At 38.8% G+C, this 24,394-nt stretch overlaps 1 protein-coding gene across 2 annotated transcripts in view; it reads right to left on the reverse strand.

Moving 5' to 3' along the window:
- Positions 1-24,155, reverse strand: part of HELB (DNA helicase B) — a 45,203-nt gene extending 21,048 nt beyond the window's left edge. The window contains exons 1-10 of one of the 2 annotated variants that reach the window (XR_011483303.1): positions 23,746-24,155; positions 20,941-21,348; positions 19,757-19,926; positions 16,811-17,689; positions 14,110-14,287; positions 12,595-12,736; positions 9,904-10,058; positions 2,501-2,582; positions 1,923-1,982; positions 361-589 (exon numbers count right to left, since the gene is read on the reverse strand). Coding sequence is in view for 1 of the 2 variants with exons in the window: in XM_020883306.2 (XP_020738965.2) it covers positions 361-589; positions 1,923-1,982; positions 2,501-2,582; positions 9,904-10,058; positions 12,595-12,736; positions 14,110-14,287; positions 16,811-17,689; positions 19,757-19,926; positions 20,941-21,348; positions 23,746-24,109 (2,667 nt within the window). In the remaining variant the exon portion in view is untranslated. The remainder of the gene's footprint in view (positions 1-360; positions 590-1,922; positions 1,983-2,500; positions 2,583-9,903; positions 10,059-12,594; positions 12,737-14,109; positions 14,288-16,810; positions 17,690-19,756; positions 19,927-20,940; positions 21,349-23,745) is intronic. The other variant, XM_020883306.2, reaches the window with a different exon arrangement.
- Between the last annotated feature and the right edge of the window lie 239 nt (positions 24,156-24,394).

The following is a 24,394-nucleotide window of genomic DNA, read 5'->3' on the forward strand; positions in this document are numbered from 1 at the left end:
CTTTGTAAAACATAATAAGTGTATCACTTGTCCCTTGGTTTTGTTACTTGAGCACTTCAAACTTACTAAAAATTTGTTTCTTCACAAAGTCTCCCAGAAAATGTAAGAGAAAGGAGCATTTCCCAACTAATATTATGAGGCCAGCATTAGTTGGCTTCATAAACTCAGAAAAGATATTACTGGAAAACTACAAACCAAGATTCCTCGTGGATACAAAGCCAAAAATTCTTAACAAAACATTATGGAAGAAAAATGTCAGCTCTCATATGATTATATTCTGAATCAATCCTCGGGAAATAAAAAGAAAACCAAATCTATCCTTCATAGGTAAAAAGGTACTATTTTTCTGTTATCACCTACCGCTGTTATAAAAAATATTTCTCCATTGCAGAGTCGAGTACCACTTTCAAAGTCATGCTTATTTTTAGCAAAACCAGGAGTACCACCATTAAAGTCTTCTCCACTGGTGTTTAATTCATTATTTTGTTGACTGTGGAAGGTATTTTCAGGGAGTAACTCTGAGAGATATGCATTCCTGGTACAACAAATTTTATCACCAACTCCAAATTCAAGTCTATTCTGGTGGTTTCTGGGATAGAAAATAAGAATGCAGTATGAGAGTTTGGAAAACCTCAATTTCATTTTCTTTATGCACTGCTTCCCACTCAGATCTGATCCAATTCTCAAAATAATTTCCACAGACTCTTCACATCACCTTTGTTCTCCAAAGGTCACCAAGACATCCGGAGGCTCCCAGAGTTGTGATCTGATTACCTACACTCACTGCAGGACCTCAAACTCAATGACATTGCCCAGCTGACTTCTTTCAAGCTAGAAATTTTGGCATAAAGGCTGATGTCTGTCTTTCCCTTCCCATTCCAAAAGTTACCAAAAGTCTTACTGACTCTACCTTTTAAATTCATCCTCTCCTCTCCAATCTCTGGTATCACTACTCCAATTCAAGTCTCACACATTTATACATATTTCTATTATAATAATTATGACACTGTATCAGAGTAATAGCAGCAAATTGGTAAGTGCTTTATGTTATTTCATTTCATCCTTACTACAACTTTATGAGGGAGATTCTGAGTAAGTATGCTCTTTTACTTACATGGGAAGGTGAAATTACCTGCTCAAGACTGAGACCCAGACTCGATGGCCCCAATTGTGTGCTTTTTAATTTTTTTTAACCCTTTGTTGGGGTACCTATCATGTTTTTTTGTCTCTTTACTCAATAGACAAGTAGATCCTCTAGTAACTTACACATTTCTGGGTTCTCTGCACTTAATAAATGGTATTATTATTATTAAGTGAAAGTCGCTCAGTCATGTCCAACTCTTTGTGACCCCATGGACTAATACAATCCATGGAATTCTCGAGGCCAGAATACTGGAGTGGGTAGTCTTTCCCTTCTCCAGGGGATCTTCCCGACCCAGGAATCAAACTGGGGTCTCCTGCATTGCAGGGGGATTCTTCACCAGCTGAGCCACAAGGGAAGCCCTATCGATAAATGCAAAGAAGTTATTTAGCCTGTCCTACGTGTGAACAGCATGGCTTTTCCATCCGCTCATCTCCCCGACAGATGTCACCTAAGGGGCTCTCTGCAGGCATCCTGTTGCGAAGGTTCTTGAACACGTTCCACGCATATCTAATTCGAAAAACTGCTCTAAATTCTCAAAGCTCAGTGTGTAGAGGCTAGAGGTAGGAAACCACAGAGACAATTTTATTCCTTATTTTTCTCATTATGCTGATGACCAAAAATTCCTAAGGATCTATCTCACACTTAATTGAAGAGATCATCTGACTTCACAATGGAGAAAAAAGATTTTTAAATATGCAACTACAATGATAAACGCCAATGATAAACTACAATGACAAGCAAACAAAAGTACAGTGAATCCAGGAAGCACTGTCCTCACTTGATTAGATGTCCTGTGTAGTGCTTGCAACAGCACGCGTTGATCACGTCACAGTCCTGCCTGCAACACAGGAAAATGCAAGGGTCACTTTAACGGAATCTCTTTTGCGTAGATTTCTTTTACCAACAATTATGATATATGGGATTCTATCAAAAGTTTCCAGAACTTTCCAGAACTCAGGAAAAGGTACTTAGTAATTTTGATTTAAATACAAGTATTTTGTCCATTCAGATTTCCTATTAGTTACCAAATATAATATTTGGTAGAAAGACCCTTTTTAGAGAATTCCCAGGTGGTCCAGTGGTTAGGACTCAGTACACTCACTGCCATGGGCCTGGGTTCTATCCCTAGTCAGGGAACTAAGATCCCACAAACTGTGACCAATAAATGAATGAATGTATGAATGAACAGCCCTCTTTAAAAACTGCCTTCTGCTGGGTCTAACAAAGAAATACCTCAAAATAAGAGAATTCACAGTGATGAACTACTAGTCTCCCAATTCAATAGCATCTGATTAATAAGGTATGAAATTTAAAAGATGCACTTTTAAAAACAATAAAATATTGTAAATGCTTTACCTTCTAAATGCAATAAATTGTGATGTTTTCACGTCTTCTAGGTCCTTTTCTTTGAGTAAAGTACTAACTGCAGAAAATAAATCTGATAATTCAAGAGAAAAAGGTTAACACAGAAAAGCACTGAATTATAACACTGTTTCAATCAGTCAGTTCAGTCCCTGAGTCATGTCTGACTCTGTGACCCTATGGACTGCACCACACGGGGCTTCCCTATCCATCACCAACTCCCGGACCTTACTCAAATTCATGTCCATTGAGTCAGTAAATCAATTCAACCATCTTATCCTCTGTCATCCCCTTCTCCTGCCACCTTCAATCTTTCCCAGCATCAGGGTCTTTTCCAATGAGTCAGTTCTTCCCATCAGCTGGCCAAAGTATTGGAGTTTCAGCTTCAGCATAAGTCCTTCCAATGAACATTCAGGACTGATTTCCTTTAGGATGGACTGGTTGCATCTCCTTGCAGTCCAAGGAACTCTCAAGAGTCTTCTCCAACACTGTAGTTCAAAAGCATCAATTCTTCAGCACTCAGCTTTCTTTATAGTCCAATTCTCACACCCATACATGACACTGGAAAAACCATAACTTTGACTAGATGAACCTTTGTTGGCAAAGTAATGTCTCTGCTTTTTAATATGCTGTCTAGGTTGGTCGTAACTTCCCTTCCAAGGAGCAAACGTCTTTGAATTTCATGACTGCAATCACCATCTGCAGTGATTTTAGAGGCCAAGAAAATAAAATCTGTCACTGTTTCCATTGTTTCCTCATCTATTTGCCATGAAGTGATGGGACCAGATGCCATTATTTTAGTTTTCTGAATGTTGAGTTTTAATACAACTTTTTCACTCTCCTCTTTCACTTTCATTAAGAGGCTCTTTAGCTCTTCTTCACTTTCTGCTATAAGGGTGGTGTCATCTGCATATCTGAGGTTATTGATATTTCTCCCGGCCATCTTGATTCCAGCTTGTGCTTCATCCAGTCCAGCATTTCAAATGATGTACGCTGCATATAAGTTAAACAAGCAGGGTGACAATATACAGCTTTGACGTACTTCTTTCCCTATTTGGAACCAGTCTTGTTCTATGTCCAGTTCTAACTGTTACTTCTTGACCTGCATACAGATTTCTCAGGAGGCAGGTCAGGTGGTTTGGTATTCCCATCTCTTTAAGAATTTTCCACAGTTTATCGTGATCCACACAATCAAGCACTTTGGCACAGTCAATAAAGTCAAAGTAGATGTTTTTCTGGAACTCTTTTGCTTTTTCAATGATCCAGCGGATGTTGGCAATTTGATCTCTGGTTCCTCTGCCTTTACTACATCCAGCTTGAACATCTGGAAGTTCACAGTTCACGTATTGCTGAAGTCTGGCTTGGAGAATTTTGAGCATTACTTTGCTAGTGTGTGAGATGAGTGAAATAGTGCAGTAGTTTGAACATTTTTTGGCACTGCCCTTCTTTGGGATTGGAATGAAAACTGACCTTTTTCAGTCTTGTGGCCATTGTTGAGTTTCCTAAATTTGCTGGCCTATTGAGTGCAGCATTTTCACAGCATCACGTTTTAGGATTTGAAACAGCTCAACTGGAATTCTATTGCCTCCACTAGCTTTGTTCGTAGTGATGCTTCCTAAGGCCCACTTGACTTCACATTCCAAGATATCTGTCTCTAGGTGAGTGATCACACCATCGTGGTTATCTGGGTTGTGAAGATCTTTTTTGTACCGTTCTTCTGTGTATTCTTGCCACCTCTTCTTAATATCTTCTCCTTCTGTTAGGTCCATACGATTTCTGTCCTTTATTATGCCCATCTTTGCATGAAATGTTCCCTTGGTATCTCTAATTTTCTTGAAGAGATTTCTAGTCTTTCCCATTCTATTGTTTTTCTCTATTTCTTTGCACTGATCACTGAGGAAGGCTTTCTTATCTCTCCTTGCAATTCTTTGGAACTCTGCATTCAGATGGGTATATCTTTCCTTTTCTCCTTTGCTTTTTGCCTCTCTTCTTTTCTCAGCTATCTGTAAGGCCCCCTCAACCATTTTACTTTTGGCATTTTTTTCTCTTGGGGATGGTCTTGATCACTGCCTCCTGTACAAAGTCACAAACCTCTGTCTGTAGTTCTTCAGGCACTTTGTCTATCAGATCTAATCCCTTGAATCTAGTTCTCACTTCCACTGTATAATTGTAAGGGATTTGATTCAGGTCATACCTAATGGTCTAGTGGTTTTCCCTACTTTCTTCAATTTAAGTCTGAATTTGGCAAGGAATTCATGATCTGAGCCACAGTCAGCTCCCGGTCTTGTTTTTGCTGACTGTATAGAGCTTCTCCATCTTTGGCTGCAAAGAATATAATCAATCTGATTTCAGTATTGACCATCTGGGGATCTCTATGTGTAGAATCTTCTCTTGTGTTGTTTGAAGACGGTGTTTGCTATGACCAGAGCGTTATTTTTGCAAAACTCTAACAGCCTTTGACCTGCTTCATTTTGTACTCCAAGGTCAAATTTGCCTGTTACTCCAGGTATCTCTTGACCTCCTACTTTTGCATTCCAGTCTCCTATAAGGAAAAGGACATCTTTTTTGAGTGTTAGTTCTAGGAGGTCTTCATAGAATCATTCCTGGTTGGAGCACAGACTTGGATTACTGTGATATTGAATGGCTTGCCTTCGAAACAAACAAAGATCATTCTGTCATTTTTGAGATTGCATCCAAGTACTACATTTCGGATTCTTTTGTTGACTATGAGGGCTATTCCATTTCTTCTAAGGGATTCTTGCACACAGTAGTAGATATAATGGTCATCTGAGTTAAATTCAACCATTCCTGTCCATTTTAGTTCACTCTTTCCATCTCCTATTTGACCACTTCCAATTTGCTTTCATTCATGGACTTAACGTTCCTGATTCCTACGCAATATTGCTCTTTACAGCATCGGACCTTGCTTCCATCACCAGTCACATCCACAAGTGGGTGTTGTTTTTGCTTTGGCTCCATCTCTTCATTCTTTCTGGAGTTAGTTCTCCACTGATCTCCAGTAGCATATTGGGCACCTACCGACCTAGGGAGTTCATCTTTCAGTTTCCTATCTTTTTGCCTTTTCATACTGTTCATGGGGTTCTCCAGGCAAGAATACTAAAGTGGTTTGCCATTCCCTTCTCCAGTGGACCACTTTTTGTCAGACCTCTCCACCATGACCTGTCCGTCTTGGGCAGCCCTACATGGCATGGCTCACAGTTTCAGTGAGTTAGACAAGTCTGTGGTCCATGTGATCAATTTGATTAGTTTTCTATGATTGTGATTTTCATTCTGTCTGCCCTCTGATGGATAAGGATAACAGGCTTATGGAAGCTTCCTAATGGGAGAGACTGACTGAAGGGAAACTAGTTCAGAATTCCTGCTAAGGGGTCTCATCAAATGGGATACAGATTCACTATGGGAGCATCAACCTTATTTGCTTCATCAGCCAGAACAAAAGAAAACAGAATGAAGGCAACGGTTCCAGACATTCTTTCTCAGCCACTAGCTCAGACAGCTCCTAATTTGTAGTATCATCACTGCATATTTATCGATGGTTTGTAAATGTTGAATTTAAAGTATGAGCAAGAGGACAAAATATGTAACAGAATTACTGATGTACGACTTCTGTTTTAAGCTCTGGTGGCACTAGTGGTCATTGGCTATAGTTTGAGAATCTATATGCTTTGCAATTGTGATTTCATCTTTAATTTAATCATCACAACATGCATATGATGCATGTATTATTATACCTGGAGCTGACATTTAGCTGATACAGACCAGTATCAAATAGGGAGATATTTCTATAATGACTAGAAAAAGCTACTCCCCAAACACCACAAAGTCCTCCCTCGCATCCCAACCATGTCTTTCCCTCCTCCAGAATCCCCAGATCTCCCCATGATTCAACAACTAATAGGTTAACCCTGACACAGGAAGGGCATCTATTCCAATAGTGACCATACTATAACCAGCTATTAAATAGTTTAACTCTCACCGCTGATTACACCCTTGCTATGAAAGTGAAACTGAGGCCCTTGGAAGTAAAAGAAGTCTTCCAACAAGGGCAGGGTGGCCAGCCTCCCTCTGTTAGCCCTCAGATCACTGCCAGTGATAATGTCCACTTACAACTTGTCCTTCCTCACTGCCTGAGAAGCTGGCTTCCTCTCATCTCTCTTAGCAATGTTACAAATCAGGGAACATTTCTCAGGAAAGAGAGAAGATATAAAAATTGGGGAAAAAACATTTCAGGCTTTTAGTTCTTTCCCTCATAGATAAATCAAAAGGGAATGAAAAAGTCCAGTACTTGTAAGCCTTGCTCTAGGAAGACGGAATTAGTTGCTCATGGAGCCCTTCATTCTTCAGATGAAGAAACGGTTATCAGTAAAACATGCATGACCAACACTCAGCTTACCTCCAGCCAAGCCCTGCTTGCAAAGGTCTCCCAGAACTCTGTTTTCTTTCATACGTACAGGATCATGCTATTCTGCTCCCTGCTCTGTTCACTCTCCCTACATCTCCCAGGTCAATATACACACTGTATTTCCTTGATTCTAAGATATGCATTTTTTCTCACATTTTAGCATCATCAGAATTCCAGCCCAGCTACAATGCCCATCTCAGGCCTTTGTATCCTGCAATAATGGCAATAACTGGGTAATTTATTAAGAAATGCTTATTTCTTAAGTATTAAGTAATAATACTTAATTATTCATGAAAAAGTACTATATGCCTCTCTAAGCAGTATTTATTCAATTCTGTTAAAGAAGAGACTCGTTTTCCAGCTGAAGTTTATAATTAAGATAGAGAAACAGCATCAGCTAAGTTCTGCTACCACTCTGAAACAATTTTTTTTTAAAAGTACATTCTCATTAATGAAAAGAATGGGTGCCAGAAATAAAACTTATTTCAGGTAGATCTAAATGGAATAGCAGAGAAAGAAAATTTCTTAACCACAGCTGTCTCATTTTCTTCAATTGTACTAATATGAACTATGAGCTAAACTATGGTGAGGATAAACATTATCTATAAATTATTCACAACATGTGGAATAAAAAACAAGCCAAAAAACAATGCACAGCTTATAAGCCAATTTATGTAAAACTAATATATGTGTGTGTATGCATGGCAACCCACTCCACTATTCTTGCCAGGAGAACCCCATGGGCAGGGCAGCCTGCAGGCTACAGTTAATAGGGTTGCACAGTCGGACATGACTGAAGTGACTTAGCACGTACACATGGATATAATTAAGTTTTATAAAGATAAACACCAAGCTCTCTCTATGGATGTAACTTTTATGGGAGTTGACTCAGGGGAAGAGGAGTGGGAATAATTAAAGGGAATATTAATTTATATTTCAAACACTTCTGTATCATTTGACTTCTGCTAAGGAATATAAATGATTTCTATAATTTAAAAAAAACCACCACCAAAAACACATTTATAGAATCCCATTATTACACGATCTCATTTAAAAAAAGAATATCGTAACGTGTGAATGAACCCAAGGGAACTGAGATGGGGACACACAGGGAGGAAAGGTTTACAGATAAAGTTGGATGTCAATTAATGTCACATGCCGAGTGAAAGCTGCTAAGTAAGAAGCACATAATTTGAAGAACTGTGGCAACTACAATAAATCCTCAATAATAACTCAATTCAATTTTGAGTAAATCACTAAAACTATTTTTAAAAGCTTGCTAAGCAAGTTTATAATATAAAGATCCAAAGGTACAATCTATTTAAATAAGTTCATTTGGAGTAATAATTTAATATCTATTATTTACAAAAAAATAACATTACTTTGCCGACAAAGGTCCATCTAGTCAAAGCTACGGTTTTTCCAGTAGTCATACATGGATGTGAGAGTTGGACTATAAAGAAAGCTGAGCGCCAAAGAACTGATGCTTCTGAACTGTGGTGTTGGAGAAGACTCTTGAGAGTCCCTTGGATTGCAAGGAGATCCAACCAGACTTTATTTTGGGGGGCTCCAAAATCACTGCAGATGGCGACTGCAGGCATGAAATTAAAAGATGCTTGCTCCTTGGAAAAAAAGTTATGACCAACCTAGATAGCATATTAAAAAGCAGAGACATTACTTTGCCAACAAAGGTTTGTCTAGTCAAGGCTATGATTTTTCCAGTGGTCATGTATGGATGTGAGAGTTGGACTATGGTGAAAGCTGAGCACCGAAAAATTGATGCTTTTGAACTGTGGTGTTGGAACAGACTCTTGAGAGTCTCTTGGAGTGCAAGGAGATACAACCAGTCCATCCTGAAGGAAATCAGTCCTGAATGTTCATTGGAAGGACTGATGTTGAAGCTGAAACTCCAATACTTTGGCCACCTGATGCGAAGAACTAACTCCCTGGAAAAGACCCTGATGCTAGGAAAGATTGAAGGTGGGAGGAGAAGGGGATGACAGAGGATGAGATGGTTGGATGGCATCACCAACTCAATGGACATGAGTTTGAGTAAACCCCGGGAGTTGGTGATGGACAGGGAGGCCTGGCGTGCTGCAGTCCATGAGGTCGCAAAGAGTCTGACACGACTGAGAGACTGAACTGATTTACAAAAAAAATAACATTTACAAAGCTCCTCAAAACTGACATGTGCCCTCAACCTTCACAACTGTTCCATACTGTCACTATTACCCCCATTTTACCAATGGTAGAGTGATCAGACATGAGTCATAGACACAGGGAGAAGAGTCCCTTGTCCCAGGCATTTTCTCAATCCTATCACACTGTTATCCTAATACTCCTAATTAGAAGTAATGTTTGTCCATTTTATTAGAAACAGAACTGTTAGGAACTCAGCTTAGCAACAGTTTGAAAGCCGTTACTTTTGTTTCACAAATGTCCTAAAAACAACAAATGTTTCCAACTGCTGTAAAAAAAAAAAAGCTTCATTCATTAAGAATAAACATGAGATTACTGGGGCTTTTGCTTTACTGTAAACTAATCATCTTCAGCCCTGGGTCAGGAAGATCCCCTGGAGGAGGAAATGGCAACCCATTCCAGTATTCTTGCCTAGAGAATCCCATGGGCAGAGGAAGCCTGGCAGGCTACAGGCCATGGGGTCACAAAGAGTCAGACATGACTGAGCGACTGAGCACCGCACGGCAAACTAATCATCTACATCCACTTATTTACTCAACAAATATTCACTAAGTCCTTTAGTATGCATGAGCTTACTTCTTTACAAAATTCGAAAGTAATCTGCTTCTGATGATTAATAAATTTATTAAATTATTACATTAAATAAATTTATTTTCAGTGCCTAATGTTTTACTAGCAATATTTATATTACTGTCAAATAAAATTGTAAGTATTTAATAACTGAATTATAAAACTGAAATATTTAACCCCGTATAACATAAAAGTTAATACTTACAAAACTGATGACTGCTTTTTGAGGACTGAGAACTGGCATCTTCTTCTGGGAGTCTGACAAAAATAAATGATTTATCTTGTATTGAGACAGGGAATGTCAGATTATCAGAGATATTCACCTCTGCATCAAATGTTGGAAACTGGCATCTTGAGATTCTTAAATAAAGATAAAATAATACACCAAGAACATTAGTATCCAAAAATGTGTCTTCTCATACGAGCAGAGATAGTCATTACAATAGTATCTGTGAATAGGTCATAAACAGGGTGAAAAGGCCACCCATACATGCATTATAAATAGCAAATGAGTTTCAAAACAGACTTAGCAAGACCACAATGCTACATTTATCCATCAGTCCCCTACTCCTAGCATATTTAAAGTATTAGAAAAAATTTACCAAGGAACATTCTGAGAACTTGATCTACTTTTCTCCAAACCACAAAAGAACCACACAAGGTAGGTATTATCCTCATTTCATAGATAAAGCAACATGATGCTTAGCTGACTACAGTGGGGATGTCCAAGATCACAGGGGCAGAAAGAAGAGCTAGGATGGAGATTTGGACCCACTGGGCTCCATATTTCTATTTAAATTAATTTAGACTCTTTGGGGGCTTTTCCATACATGTACATCACACTCTTTCTTTTCCCCTTTCTTCTGTTACATATCATACCTATAGGCTCATCATCTCAACTGAACCAAGTATCCACATCTTCTCTTTGTTTCTGTTCCCTCCTCACCCATTTTTTTAATTCTTGTACACCCCAAGATTAGCAAGCCATAAAAGAAAACATAGTAAGGGCCAGTGGCAGTCATACTAGAATCCCTCCTTGGCTATTTATTAGAAAACTGACTCCCTGTAAAGACCAACAGCAGCCTAGCTATCAAAGGTACAGTTCCATACTGTGCCTCATCGTCAACCCTTCCCAAAATGGTGGAAAGAGAAGAAAGCAGAGAGGAGACGACCGGCCCTGCTGAACTGTCCCAGATTTAATTTGGGGTGCTGAGAATCACCATGGATTTCCTGTTCTGCTTCTGACCCAGGACATGTAACACTTCTGTCTCTGTTTATGGTATCACAGGGACTCATCTGTCATTAACTACATGGTGATGATGACCAAGAAGAAATGATGAAAGAAGCACAGCTCAAAAGATACTGAAAAAGTTACTAAAAGGAATTCCTAAGTTTCAGAGAAAATTGAGTTCTAAGACATCTAATGTGCTTCATATTCTTCCAAGATTTCTAGACTTTAAAATGACCAATCATCTACCAATATTCCAAAACAGAGGTTGCCTTTATGTAGGGGCAGAAGAGTTATAGGTAAAGAATATTACACATCAACTACATTATTTTTCTTAATGTCTCAATATGAAACTACATCATCTATACTGTTCCTATCCATTCTTTCTCTACCTCTCTATTCTCTCCAGGGTAGACAGGGACAGGGAGATAGTTTTTGTTGACATCCAAGCAAGAAAATGTTTAGACAACAAAAACAGCATCTTGTAGTCTAATGTAATATCCTGTCCTGCTGAATATCTGAACCAGATAGCTACTGCAAAGACCTCCATATAAGCTATCAAGTTTTTCATCTATCATTAAAGAAATAGGAACTCTTCTGACAGAAAACAAATCATCATAAAGAAAGTACTCTTAAAATAAAAAGTACTTCTTTGAGCAAAATCTACCTTCCAATTTAATTCTACATTAATTAGTAAGCCATTTTTGGTCCTCAAGTACAGTAAAAAATCTAGTTTCAGATCCTAAGCCCCAGATGGATACATACCAGGTCCAATGGCAGGACAGAGGTACAAAAAATGTGCAAAGAAGACCTAAGACAATGAAGTTTCATGCTAAATTCATGATCACAGCAATAGTTCAGGACCCAGGCTGTATTTTTACACCAATCAACTATAATCCTCTGCCACTCAGTTGATTGCCCCATGATCCCAAGAATTCCCTAAGCAATGGCTAGTGATAAAGTAGAACCAAAAATAATTCCATGCAGATACAGAAATAAAGGATGCACTACAGCCAATAAAAGGAAAATGAAACCTGAAAAAAAAAACCAACAAAGGAAAAAATAGCACCTTGTAAGAGTCGGAAACAAAGATAAATTGTGGTCCACAGAATAAAACAGTTTCTTAATATTCTGTAGCCTCATCACATCTATTACAGAGGATTACGCTAAAGGCTTATGCAAAGATTATGGGAACAGAAGGATTCTTTCCTACTCTTAAAGTAATATGCCACAGGTACCACCAGGATTCATCGAGGAGTAAAACATCTTTCTATGCTTTGGGTTTTCCCCTTATAAAAATTACAGGAAATGTATTCCCCGGTTTGCCCTTGAACTCTAATGAACTCATTTCCAATTCTCTGTTCCCCTTGGGTTTATTCTGGTGTCTAAGCTCAATGCAATTTTATTTCACAAATATACCATTAAAATTAAGAAAACATATTTATTCTTAAATTTCAACAACAATTTATGTTAGGCCAATAATGAAAAATATTACTTTTGCTTTTCTAACTGTGGTACAAAAGATATACATATACTGAAGGATAGAAAAGTTTTGCTAAAAGAGTATAGTAAACACATTGCACTGAATCACCTTAATTCAAAAGCTTGTATTTTTCCTTTATTTTCAATACAACAGAAAGAAAACACAGAATTTTAGTCATAATATACCTTGTAGCATTGTCCACAATTAGTTCAGATTCTGCTCTATGATTTGTCTTTAGTTCAATAGCACAATTTCTTGATTTAAGAGTTTCAAAAAGATCTTTCAGCAAGTTACCAGGTTCAATGCTGGGTAACTGTCTAACATCACCTGAAAAGGGGAAAAAGTAGATACAGTAGGTTTTAAGTAACTAGGATTTTGAAATTTAGAAATTACTTTCATTTCTCCCTACTGATAAATGCTATAATTATACAGACTTACTCTGAGAAGAAAAGAAAAAAAAACTTTGTTTAAAATTACTTAAGAACATTAAGTCTTCAAAAATATTCAACAACATAAGCCATTCCAATTAAAGAATATAAAGTGTAAAACAGTGATAACATGGTAAAGTAAAATGTGAATTGAACTTTTTTGGTATGTTTACGGATATGTGTTGGGGCATATATTTTCACCAACATGTAAAGAAAAAAACAGATCTTAGGTATCTATAATTTAGTCATTTATTCAATCCTGCTCGATGTCTTAATAAACATGGAAAAACCTATGGCCTCAAATAAATAAAATTAACATAAAAGTGTGAAATAAATCCACTGCATTCGACAACAGATAAATTTCAGTAAGGTAATGATAATGTTCTGCTCTATTACACATCTTTTTACTTTAAACAAACAGGCAAACCCTAGAGAAAAGAGAAACTATTTTCTGGGAAACTGAGAGAATGCTTTAACTATTAATAGAATCAACTGCTTATACAATATCCTCAAATACCTAATATATTGATTCTCTCACTGCAATTTTATTTTCTCCTCCACTAAATCATATATAGTCTATACGCCGGTACTATCCAATAGAATCTAACTAAATCTCACCAAAATTGGAAGGACTTACACTAGAGAGGTCTCTTTTGCGCTATCAGCTTAAAATCATAAAATTACTTTTAAGTGGTTTATCATTCAGACTTTTTATTATTTCCAAATGCTCTACATCCTGATTTACTCTGAGTCTGTGACAATTTTACTATTTTAATAGTCATCATTTAGGTAATTACTGTAACCGCTCACAATTCTATTTCATTCACAACCTAGCTTGCTAATAATTAACCAAAACAAAAAGCCACTGAGCTGATAGAGGTGGTCAAACCGAACTCAGTGAGCCTTTAGTGTGGGCTCTGAGAAACGCCTTCTCGCCTGTAGGATATGGATATTAAAACACTGAAATGGTAGAAACAATACTGTGTATGTGTGTGTGTGCTTGGTCGTGTCTGACTCTTTGCGATCCTATGGACTGTAGCCTGCCAGACTCCTCTGTCTATGGGATTTTCCAGCAAGAATACTGGAGTGGGTTGCCATTTCCTTCTCCAGGGGATCTTCCCAACCTAGCGACTGAACCCATGTCTCTGGTGAGTCTCCTGTATTGGCAGGTGGATTCTTTACCAATGAAACACCTGGAAAACCCCAAAACAACCTGCTAACCACAATGATTTGAGCCAAACAACTAGGATTCCAACAATATTATTAACTTACCAAGGATAATAAGTTTAGAAAGTTTGGAGTGCTCACACAATAAATTTAAAACTGACTTGAAGATTGATACAGATACCAAACTCCCTTCATCCACAACCAGAACTCTAACGGACGAAAATTTCCATGGCCTGTCCTTGGTCTGTATTTTTTTCTTCCATAAATAGAAACTATAATTGACCTACAAGCAAAGTATGACATTTCTAAATTCAGGTTAAAAAATTCACCAAAAAAAAAAAACATCAAAAATTTTTAACAACGTGTTTTTTAAAAATAAAACTCTTAAATGGGAAAGGGATGGGGAGGATACAGGTACAATAACACGGGGGGAAAGATGAAAGAAATAAAGAACACAAAAGTTATAGAATGGAAAGATAGAGGAAATAGTTCAAAAAATTGCTTCCCAGTGAGTAATTAGCGTGTTTAATTCAACAAACAGCACTCTTCCACCACCAGAATCCCAACTGTTTTCTTACCACTCTTGACCAGAGTAAGCTCCCTGTTCTTTCCAACTGCAATTAAACCTTCTCTTGGCCTTCTGAGATAGCCCAAACACTTAAGCCTCACTCTTCTCCCAACTAGAACACTCCATTCTGGAAATAAAGGGCTGCCTGCCTGAACTAACTATAAAAATATTATTTTTTCTTCAAGAACTTTCCTAACACTGAAAAACTATCACCACTACAACCAACAAGACAACTAAGAAAAAACCCTATTACAGAGGTAGTATTTACTATTAAAAAAAAATTTACAGAGAATATTAAATATTTTGGTGTATATCATTCAAAAAATGTTTCTATGTTGTTTATATATATATGTGCAATGTGTGTGTGTGTGTGTGTGTATGCTCATTGTCACTAAAAAATTTTTTGCATTATCTGTTGGTATCCCTAGCCCAAGAACGATAAATAAATGATATAACAACCATCTCAGGGCTTGCTTGAGCCTAAACATAGCTTCAGAAATGTCCTCCCAGCATTCCAACCCAATATTAAGATACTACTAATTGATCAGAGTTGGAACATAAGATGAAATTCAGTAATGATCCTTCTCCAGCCTCTCCTCTTCTAATTCAGTCCTTCAGACTAACCAGACGTGAAGGAGTAATGGACAAAACCATAAACTGTATCAGAAGATTCTCCCACCAATGAGCTACATTGAACTTCTCTAGCACTATGCTCACTCATGTGATAAACGTAACACAAAAGAAATTTCTGAGATGGCATGTGGGTCTACGAAGGGATCTTCTTGACCCAGGGATCAAAACGGGCCTCCTGCATTGCAGGTGGATTCTTTACTATCTGAGCCACCAGGAAATCCCATGATTCGAGGTAGCCTTCCTCAGAACTGTGTCTTTATTTCACTCTTTTGCGTGGAAACCTAAACGACTCTCCAGTAATCAAGTCCAGGCTTGTTTGTTGGGTGGACAAAGTCTGTAGTAAATAAGGGAATCATGGCACGGTGGAAAGAGTAGCAAGCTGGGAGGTTACAGATGTGAATCCCAGGGCGAGCTCTGCCCTTGGTTAAGTTTGGGCCCACCTGTTTAACACCCTCAAATTTCTACTGGCTCTTGTGTAAAATGCAGATAACATCATTTTCCCACTTCACTCCTTTGTCAAGGACTTTATGAAACAGGAAAACTTTAAAGCTCAAATCTCCAGTCTAAACCAAGTGCAATTTCCATTATTTTACAATACACACACTTCATTCCATTCAACAAAGTCCCCTCAAAATCTATACACCTACTTGATGATTCACCTCAGTGCCTCTGGGAAGGCCTTTCCCTTAAATAAAACATCCTTCTTACCTGAGCTTCATCCTCCATTAGACTGCAATTATTTTTTCCTTCAGAAATCTTCCAAGGACTAAGTTCCTTGATCTATAAAATGGCAGGTCAGGGCTAAAGGAAACTCTCCAACTCTTTATATGTTTTAAACTTCATAACTCTCAACTACAGCCACAGCTATTTTTTTCAAGCATCTTAATTCATTTGAAATGCTTAGTATGCAACCACTATTTGCCAGGCACTGTTGTAGGCAGAGGAGATAAAGCACTCAACCAGATGACCCAAGTTTTCACTTTCACAGAGCTTTCATTCCACAAAATGTGGACTCTGACATGTTTGTAACCAGTTCCAATGAGAAACAGGGCCATATGCCAGAATCAAAACTAACTACAGCATTAAGCATACACTTTAGATGACTTTTTTTTTTCATAGTAAGACTTTCTTAAAGAAGGAAGCAGCGCAGTGATAGCATGAGCACCTATCTCACTGTAAACAGTAACAGTTTATAGAATGGCTGTTATAGAATGGTCGCACTGAGTTAAATCAGCGGTCTCCACCCTTTTTGGCACCAAGGACTGTTTTCGTGGAAGACAGTTTTTTCATGGACAGATGACAATTTTTTCACAGACAGAAGGGGGCAGGAGGAGGGTGTGATGGTTTCAAGATGATTCAAGACTCAAGGGCATTACATTTACCACGTACTTTATTTCTAATCGGATGCTGCGGCTGATCAGATAGGAGGTACCGGTCCATGGCCTGGATGTTGGGGAATCTCTGATCTAATGATTAGCTACCACAAGGCAAGGGTCTAGAAAACATTCAATAAATGCCCACTAATTGTTGTCAGGAAGAAATGAAAAATACAATCAAGTCCGTCTTTAAATGTTTTATGTAGAGAAAAAACGTAAAAGGTTTTACCTGACACAGTGTATAAGCGTTAAAACCAGTTTTCTGTCTCAGTAAGCCAGCTGCTTTCCCTGTAGGTGCCGTAAGTAAAACTTCAATAGCCTTGTCCAGTTGCTGCTGACTTTGCTCGGTGAAGGTGATCCATTCTTGTGGTACATTCCAGTCTTGTTCAAAATCTTCACAAGCTTTTTTCACTTCTCTTTCTTCCAACAACTCCATATGCTTAAAAAGCTGGCTAACAATTGTGGTCTTCCCACAACCACCTTTCCCACTTATGACTGTCACGGCATTGGAGCAAATCATGTCCAAAGCAGTCACCTGGTCCTGATCCAGTTGACCCTCACTCATTTCTGCATTCACTTCATTTTCACCATCATCCCAAATATGGTCAGTGCTGTCCTGCGTGTCCAAAGTATCCACCAGATCCTCTGATCTTGTTTCATCAGGATTACTTTTATTCAGTGTATCACCACTTCCTGAATTCTCAGGTCTTGGGGTACAAATAGATGCAAGCACCTTTTTGACATCGACCTGTAGTTGCCATGCGGGCCTGGTCATCAAGTCACAGATTGAAGAGGCAATGCCTCGCTCAGCCTGGTAAAGGTCATAAAGAAAGACACAGCCCTTCTCATATGTCACCACGCCAATATCCTTCAAGAACTTCAGAGACTGCCAAGCATCGTGAAAAGACATGAAGTCCGACAGTTGAAAAGTTAAGTCAGCTTCTTCAACACACGTGTGCCCCTGCTCTCTACATATCTGCTTCAGTTGAGAATATATTACTAATGCATTCTTCTCCAAATCTGTCATCAACTGGAAAAGAGACTTGCATTGACAAAATGACGTCCAACTAGCTTCACATTGCAAGAGCTTCAGTTCTCTGTAGGTTATCTTTAAGAAAATAAAGTTCACGTTGTTTTATAAGAGTAATAAAGACTGATACCTATTATGAGAATTACAGTGACAACTATGGCATTTATTAATAATTTTTAAGTTCCAGAAGACATGTGTTTCAATGAAATTTGGAGGAAAAAAACTATGTACCTAACACATCACTATTTTTTTAATTAATTTTACTGTGATCAGAGATCTATATAATGCTCTAATTAAAATTATATTTTCTCAAAGCAATACATAGACAGTTTTAAAAGTCAAGTAACACTAAGAGGCTTATCACAAAATATATGAATCCCTGACTTACCCTTTCCATGACTTCTAAAGGCAACACCTCCAACACTTTTAGCTATTTCTTCCAGAATTTATCTCCACATTTCTAAGTATTGTTTATACTATTCTTTAATTTTTTAAAAAAATTAGACAATTAGTGTTAACTCCTTACTTGGGAAAGTCTTTCTTCATGGAACTTACTCTCTTTTATACTATCACCTAAACACACACTTCTCCTCCCATCTTTGAAAAAGTTACAGTACCATTTTGAAAACTGATTTTGGTTAAATCAGTATAAAGGGAGCCACGATTGAGTGACATACTATGCTGTGATTACATAAATTTTGTATTGAACTCTTGTGTGTACTGTGGAGTTAATGACTGCCTCGTTTTCTTGACTTGTTTAGTTCTCCATGTGCCTATCAACAATTCTGCCCAAACTACTGAAAAGGTACAGAACTTCCTTCCTCGTGACCCACTCAGAAGGTCATCTACTAGCTCCATTTTTTTTTCATGGAGACATCACCCCTGGAGCCCTCCACACAACTTACGAGCTGAAATGTGTACCCCACAAAATTCATATGTTGAAATTCTAACACCCAGAACCCTGGATGTGACCCTATTTGGAGACAGGGTCTTTAAAGAGATAATTAAGTTAAAATGAGACGTGGGACAGGCCCTAATCCAAGATGACTGTGTCTTTATAAGAAGACTTTAGACCCAGACAAGCACAGAGGGAAGACAGTGTGAAGACACAGGAAGATAGCTACCCATAAGCTAAGCAGAGAGGCCTCAGAAGAAACCAACCCTGCTAACATCTTGATTGGATTTGGATTTACAGACTCCAGAACTGAGAAAATAAAAGTTCTGTGGTTTACACCACCCAGTCTATGCTATTTGTTACAGCAGTCCTAGCAAATGAACATAAAACCTCAATAAAAATCTTTACTCTGGGTGGTGGTTTGCATGCTGAACAGGGGACTCCAAGCCTCCTTTTCCCACTTGAGTCCCAGAAGGTTCACTGCTCTGCCTCTCTGCCCTACTGTGCTCCAGAATCTTTTTTTTTTCCCCGAGCATATTGAAATCATAATCATTTTACAGAGGGAAAAAATTCATTATTCCAGCATTTCTCAAGTGAGTATTTCTCAAGAGGGATGGAATCTGCAAACATTCTTGGGGAACCCACAAATTATATCAGAATCTTTAAACTGTATTTTCATTTGGAAAACCACTCATAACCAAGTACTGATTTAAGTGCCATATTTGATTTTCAACACCTCTGGAGCTTCACTTTACTACTCCTGGCATCTAATAACAAAAACAGAAGTGCCAAAGAAATTGTAAATGACATTATTATGCCAAAGAAAAAAATCAAATGACATCATGATGTACCGTATGAATAATGAAGGCTTTTGAAAGTTCAAATAAGTGAGAAATTGTGCTACATAGCAGAATTGCTTGCCAAACTCTTAAGAACTTGCATCTTCAGTGAGATCTATATTCAAGGTGCAATAGCAATTTAGTTACAAAAAAAGTCATGAAATTAAATTATGTAACTAAAGTACTGATGATATGAGTATCATTTACTTTGTTATTTTGTTTTCCTTTGTAAATTTATTGTATAAGAGGACAAGTATAAGAAGTTTATATTTAGTTGTAACACTGAAAGGACAATAAATCAACATTGAGGTTGTACAAATTTCTTTCCTTAGAAAAAGATGCAAAATTGCCAAGTTTGAGATATCCTGCCTTGTATAAGATTACAAAAAGCTAAGCAAATGACTTACTTACTTTACGAAATCCAAGTTTCCATGGCTGTGTACCTAAAATCTCTTCTATCTCTTCCAACACCTCTATAGAATTTGAAGTTATGAGCTGTTTGAAGTGTCGAGGCAGAAGGACTGGAAGGAATTCCATTATTTTTGGGAACTGCAAAGCTTTCATCACCGTTTTAAATGGAACTATAGGATATCAGAAAAGAACAAATTCAGGTTAACAAATGAGCTCATAAAACAACTGATTTGATGGACTTTCTCATTTAGCACAACTAGTTAAAGAAATTCCAATCAAAGAGAGAATAACATATTTACTTTAAGCAGGAGAAAACTGATTGTATTATAACAATTGTTTTTGTACCAAGATGGCTTTCACTGTGTTTAACACCAAAATTTATGTTCTTCAAATGCTTAGATAACTACCTCTTAGCCTTTTGCTTCCTCCTACTTGCAACAGAATAAAATGTCTGACTAAATAATATATAGATAAATTCAAAGCAAAGCAGTAAAAACCACTTACATATTAAACTTTATAATCTTTTTATAGTCATGATTCTTTCAACATGGAAGTCATTCAATGATGTACTTACTGCCAAATTCATTTGATGGAATTAAGAAATAAAACATTCCATATATGTGAATGTCCAGATAACAAACCATATTTAAAAGTTATTTTAAATCATTTTGAACTGAAATCTTTCCAAAATGGATTGTTCTTTTCCTGCCTTTCTTCTCTGCCTTCTTAAACAGAATAATTGACAACTGAACTTTTTCTTAACAACTCAAGGTAATCCTATGGACACAAAAGTTAGGGAGAGACCTAGAATCACACTTTTAGAGCAGGAAAGGAATTGAAAGATATTTAAAGACCATCTCATCCCACATTAGTCACTCAGTTGTGTCCAACTTTTTGTGACCCCATGGACTATAGCCCACCAGGCTCCTCTGGTCCATGAATTCTCCAGGCAAGAATACTGGAGTGGGTTGCCATTTCCTTCTCCCATCTCACCCCATATCTACACATTATAGATGAGAAACCCGCAATGTTAATGACATACTCCAAAAGCAATACAAACACATTTTCATCAAACCTATTTTAAAAAAGAATACTATACTGTACTGTACTGTAGTGGTGATATTTTAAACACACTAGTCATCCAGTATCTCAATTACACTAAAACTCCACTAAAAATCACTTACATGTGAATTCCAGAGGAAGTGGCATCTCATGATCTGGTGGTGGCTCTTGTGTTTTCTGCGTAGACTGTTTTTTACTATTCCCTTCAATTTCCTCTTGCCAAGTTCTTAAGTTTTCCATAAGAGTTTCAAAATTGAGGTCTTTATACCTTGATTTGTTTTTTAACCATGTAAAAAAGTTAATTCTTTGCTCACTGGAGATATTACACTCTTTAAGAAAGAGGGAACAGATGTGGATTTGATTTGGTGGTGACATATCTGACTGTAAAAAGTAAGATGGAAATCCTTGAACCTGATAGCTCCCTGATCCCACAGGCTTTACCTGTACCTTCACTCGCCACCAAGCATCAGTTAATGGAAAACGCCCAAACACGTCACATTTCTGCTGAGTGTTCTCATCAAACACAGAAACTTAAAAAAAAAAAAAAAAGAAAGAAAGGTTAATTTAGGATAATTTAAAATCTTTCCCAATGTTTTGTTAACTCCACTACTCTCTTTAATCCTGGGACAGTACCCTGTACAGATGTCTATCGCAGTGTCTAGATTCAGCTTACCTGTTTATCTGTCTCCCTCTACTACATTGTCAGAGGAGGACATGGCAACCCACTCCAGTATTCTTGCCTGGAGAATCCCAGGGATGGAGGAGGCTGGTGGGCTGCCATCTGTGGGGTCACACAGAGTCGGACACAACTGAAGCGACTTAGCAGAAGCAGCTACTACATTGTAAGCTTTCTAGAATAAGGTAATGTTCTATTTGTCTTTGTACTCCAGGAGGGAGGCCTGGTACCTGGCAAGTCTGTTGTTCCTCTCCTAAAAGTGGTTCCCTCTCTGCTACTCTGATCTCAGCCAATACTGACCTCCAAGGAGTATCTAAAAAAAATGTCAGGGTCAAAAGACACGTGTACCCCAGTGTTCACTGCAGCACTATTTACAATAGCTAGGACACGGAAGCAACCTAGATGTCCATGGACAGATGAATGGATAACGAAGCTGTGGTACATATACCCAATGGAATACTACTCAGCCATAAAAAGGAACGCGTTTGAGTCAGTTCTAACGAGATGGACGAAGTCAGAGCCTAGTTTACAGAGTGAAGTAAGCCAGAAAGAGAAAAAGAAATATCATATACTGATGCATATATGTGGAATCTAAAAAGATGGTACTCATGAACATATTTTCAGGGCAGCAATGGAGAACCAGACATAGAGAACAGACCTATGGACGTGTGGGGAGGGGAGGAGGAAGAGGGTGAGATGTATGGAGAGTAACATGGAAACTTATGATACCATATGTAAAATAGACAGCCAGTGGGAATTTGCTGTGTGGCTCAAACAGGGGCTCTGTGACAATCTAGAAGGGTGAGATTCAGACAGAGATGAGAGGGAGGTTTGGGAGGGAGGGGATAAGGGTGTACCTATGGCTGATTCTTGTTGATGTATGACAGAAAACCACAAAATTCTGTACAGCAATTATCCTTCAATTTAAAAAAAAGTCAGGGTCCCTCCTACCACACAGTCTTTGCAAAAGCTGATGCACCTGTCTTAAGTATTTTCTTCTTACTGTTTACCCCATTTACTACAGAACTCAGATTAACTGTCACTTCTCAAAAAACCTTCCCTGACTCTCATCAATATAACTTCTCATGGCACTTCATACTATTTCTATTAAGCACTGATATTATAGTTACTTCCCAGGTGGCGCTAGTGGTAAAGAACCTGCCTGCCAGTGCAAGAGACACAAGAGACACTGGTTCGATCCCTGGATCATGGGGAAGATCTCCTGGAGGACGGCGTGGCAGCCTACTCCAGTATTCCTGCCTGGAGAATCCCATGGACAGAGGAGTCTGATGGGCTATAATCCACAGGGTCGCAAAGAGTCGGACATGACTGAAGCAACTTAGCACACATAGCACACACAGCTGTGATTATTTGTAGGATATCTGTTTAATGCACTTAGAGCAGAAGCTCCATTAAGGCAGCAACCTCATCACCTAATCTCTCCAGGGTATCCCAGCAACAGACATATCTTGCTTGGAACACAGCAGCCAGTCCCTAACACATGCAGGATGAATAACCAAACCTTCACAGATACTTAAACATTTTCTGTCTAAACTTGTGCTGCCTACTCACCTGTGACTATTTAAATTTAATTAAAATTAAAACTTCAGATTCATCTCCTCTGGTGGACTAGCTGCATTTTTAGTTTTCAATAACCACATGTGGCTGGCAGCTATTGTATAGGACAGTGCAAATATACAGCAATGCCATCATCACAGAAAATTCTACTGGACAGCATCTGGTCTGAACATTAAAACATTCTTAAACATCAGTCACCAGAAACACACAATAGGTGTAATTCTTAGAACAGGAAACTAGACAAGATAAATACAGATCACAAGATTAACAGGTTAATGAGTCAACAGTGCCTTGTGGTGTATCATGTGTATGTGTGTTTGTGTGTTTAAAGTAGATGAACAACAACCACATATTCAACTCCAGGAAAGACAGGGAAATAGTTAAAAGCCTTGATTCTGGGTGTTAATACTAGCTGGACACCCACTGTTTCCCTGTTTATAAAACTACCTCAAAAAGCTGTGAACATTAATGAGATACACATGAAGCCCAAGCTTAACATATAGTACGCTCAAGTCTCTATTATTGTTATTTTATTCTCAACAGGACGAAGCACTTAGGCGATTCCAAAAGAAGTCTGTTAGCAGCGAGGAGCGCCGTACTTTGGAGGAGGCCATAATAGAAACAGTTCATTAATCCGCCGATCCCACCCCCGAGGGGCGAGTTATTTCCTCACCACGGAGCAGCCCAGGCAGGCTACCAGCATTTACGCCCCCACTGCAAAGCTCCTCTGCGTCGAGAAACACCGTGTCCTCGTCCCCCTCCGCATCCTCCCTTAAATATTCGTCTTCCTCCTCCCCCAGGTCCTTGGGTGGGAGCAGAGGTCCCTGCAGCTCCAGCAAGGGCTGAATCGAGCAGGCCATAGTCCATGCTCCCGAGCTCAACCCCAATTCCGGAAAACCCCGGGCTGCGTAGACGCCCATGATCAGCCAATCAGCTCCGCGACTGTAGGACCTTCGGCTTCCAGGGGGTGGGCGAAATGTGTGACTTGAGTTAACCGTATGCAGATGGATGGCAACTAAACTTGTGGTGATGATCATGCTTTAGTATACACAGACATGGAGCTATAATACTGTACGCCTGAAACTTGTTTTAAAAGATAAAGGCCATCCGCTTGCACAGATGTACCTCCTCCCCCGGAAGCTAGCTTGCGCAAAGCTCCGCCTCAAGTTCCCAGCGGAAGGCCGGGATAGGCTGGAACGCCGAGATTCGGAGGGGCGGGGAGAGGGGCGGGGCGGGGAGGCGAGGGGCGGGGCGGGGAGGCGAGGGGCGGGGCGGGGAGGCGAGGGGCGGGGCGGGGAGGCGAGGGGCGGGGCGGGGAGGCG

Source organism: Odocoileus virginianus, chromosome 24, assembly GCF_023699985.2.
Source record: "Odocoileus virginianus isolate 20LAN1187 ecotype Illinois chromosome 24, Ovbor_1.2, whole genome shotgun sequence".
In the NCBI taxonomy this organism is placed as follows: Eukaryota; Metazoa; Chordata; class Mammalia; order Artiodactyla; family Cervidae; genus Odocoileus; species Odocoileus virginianus.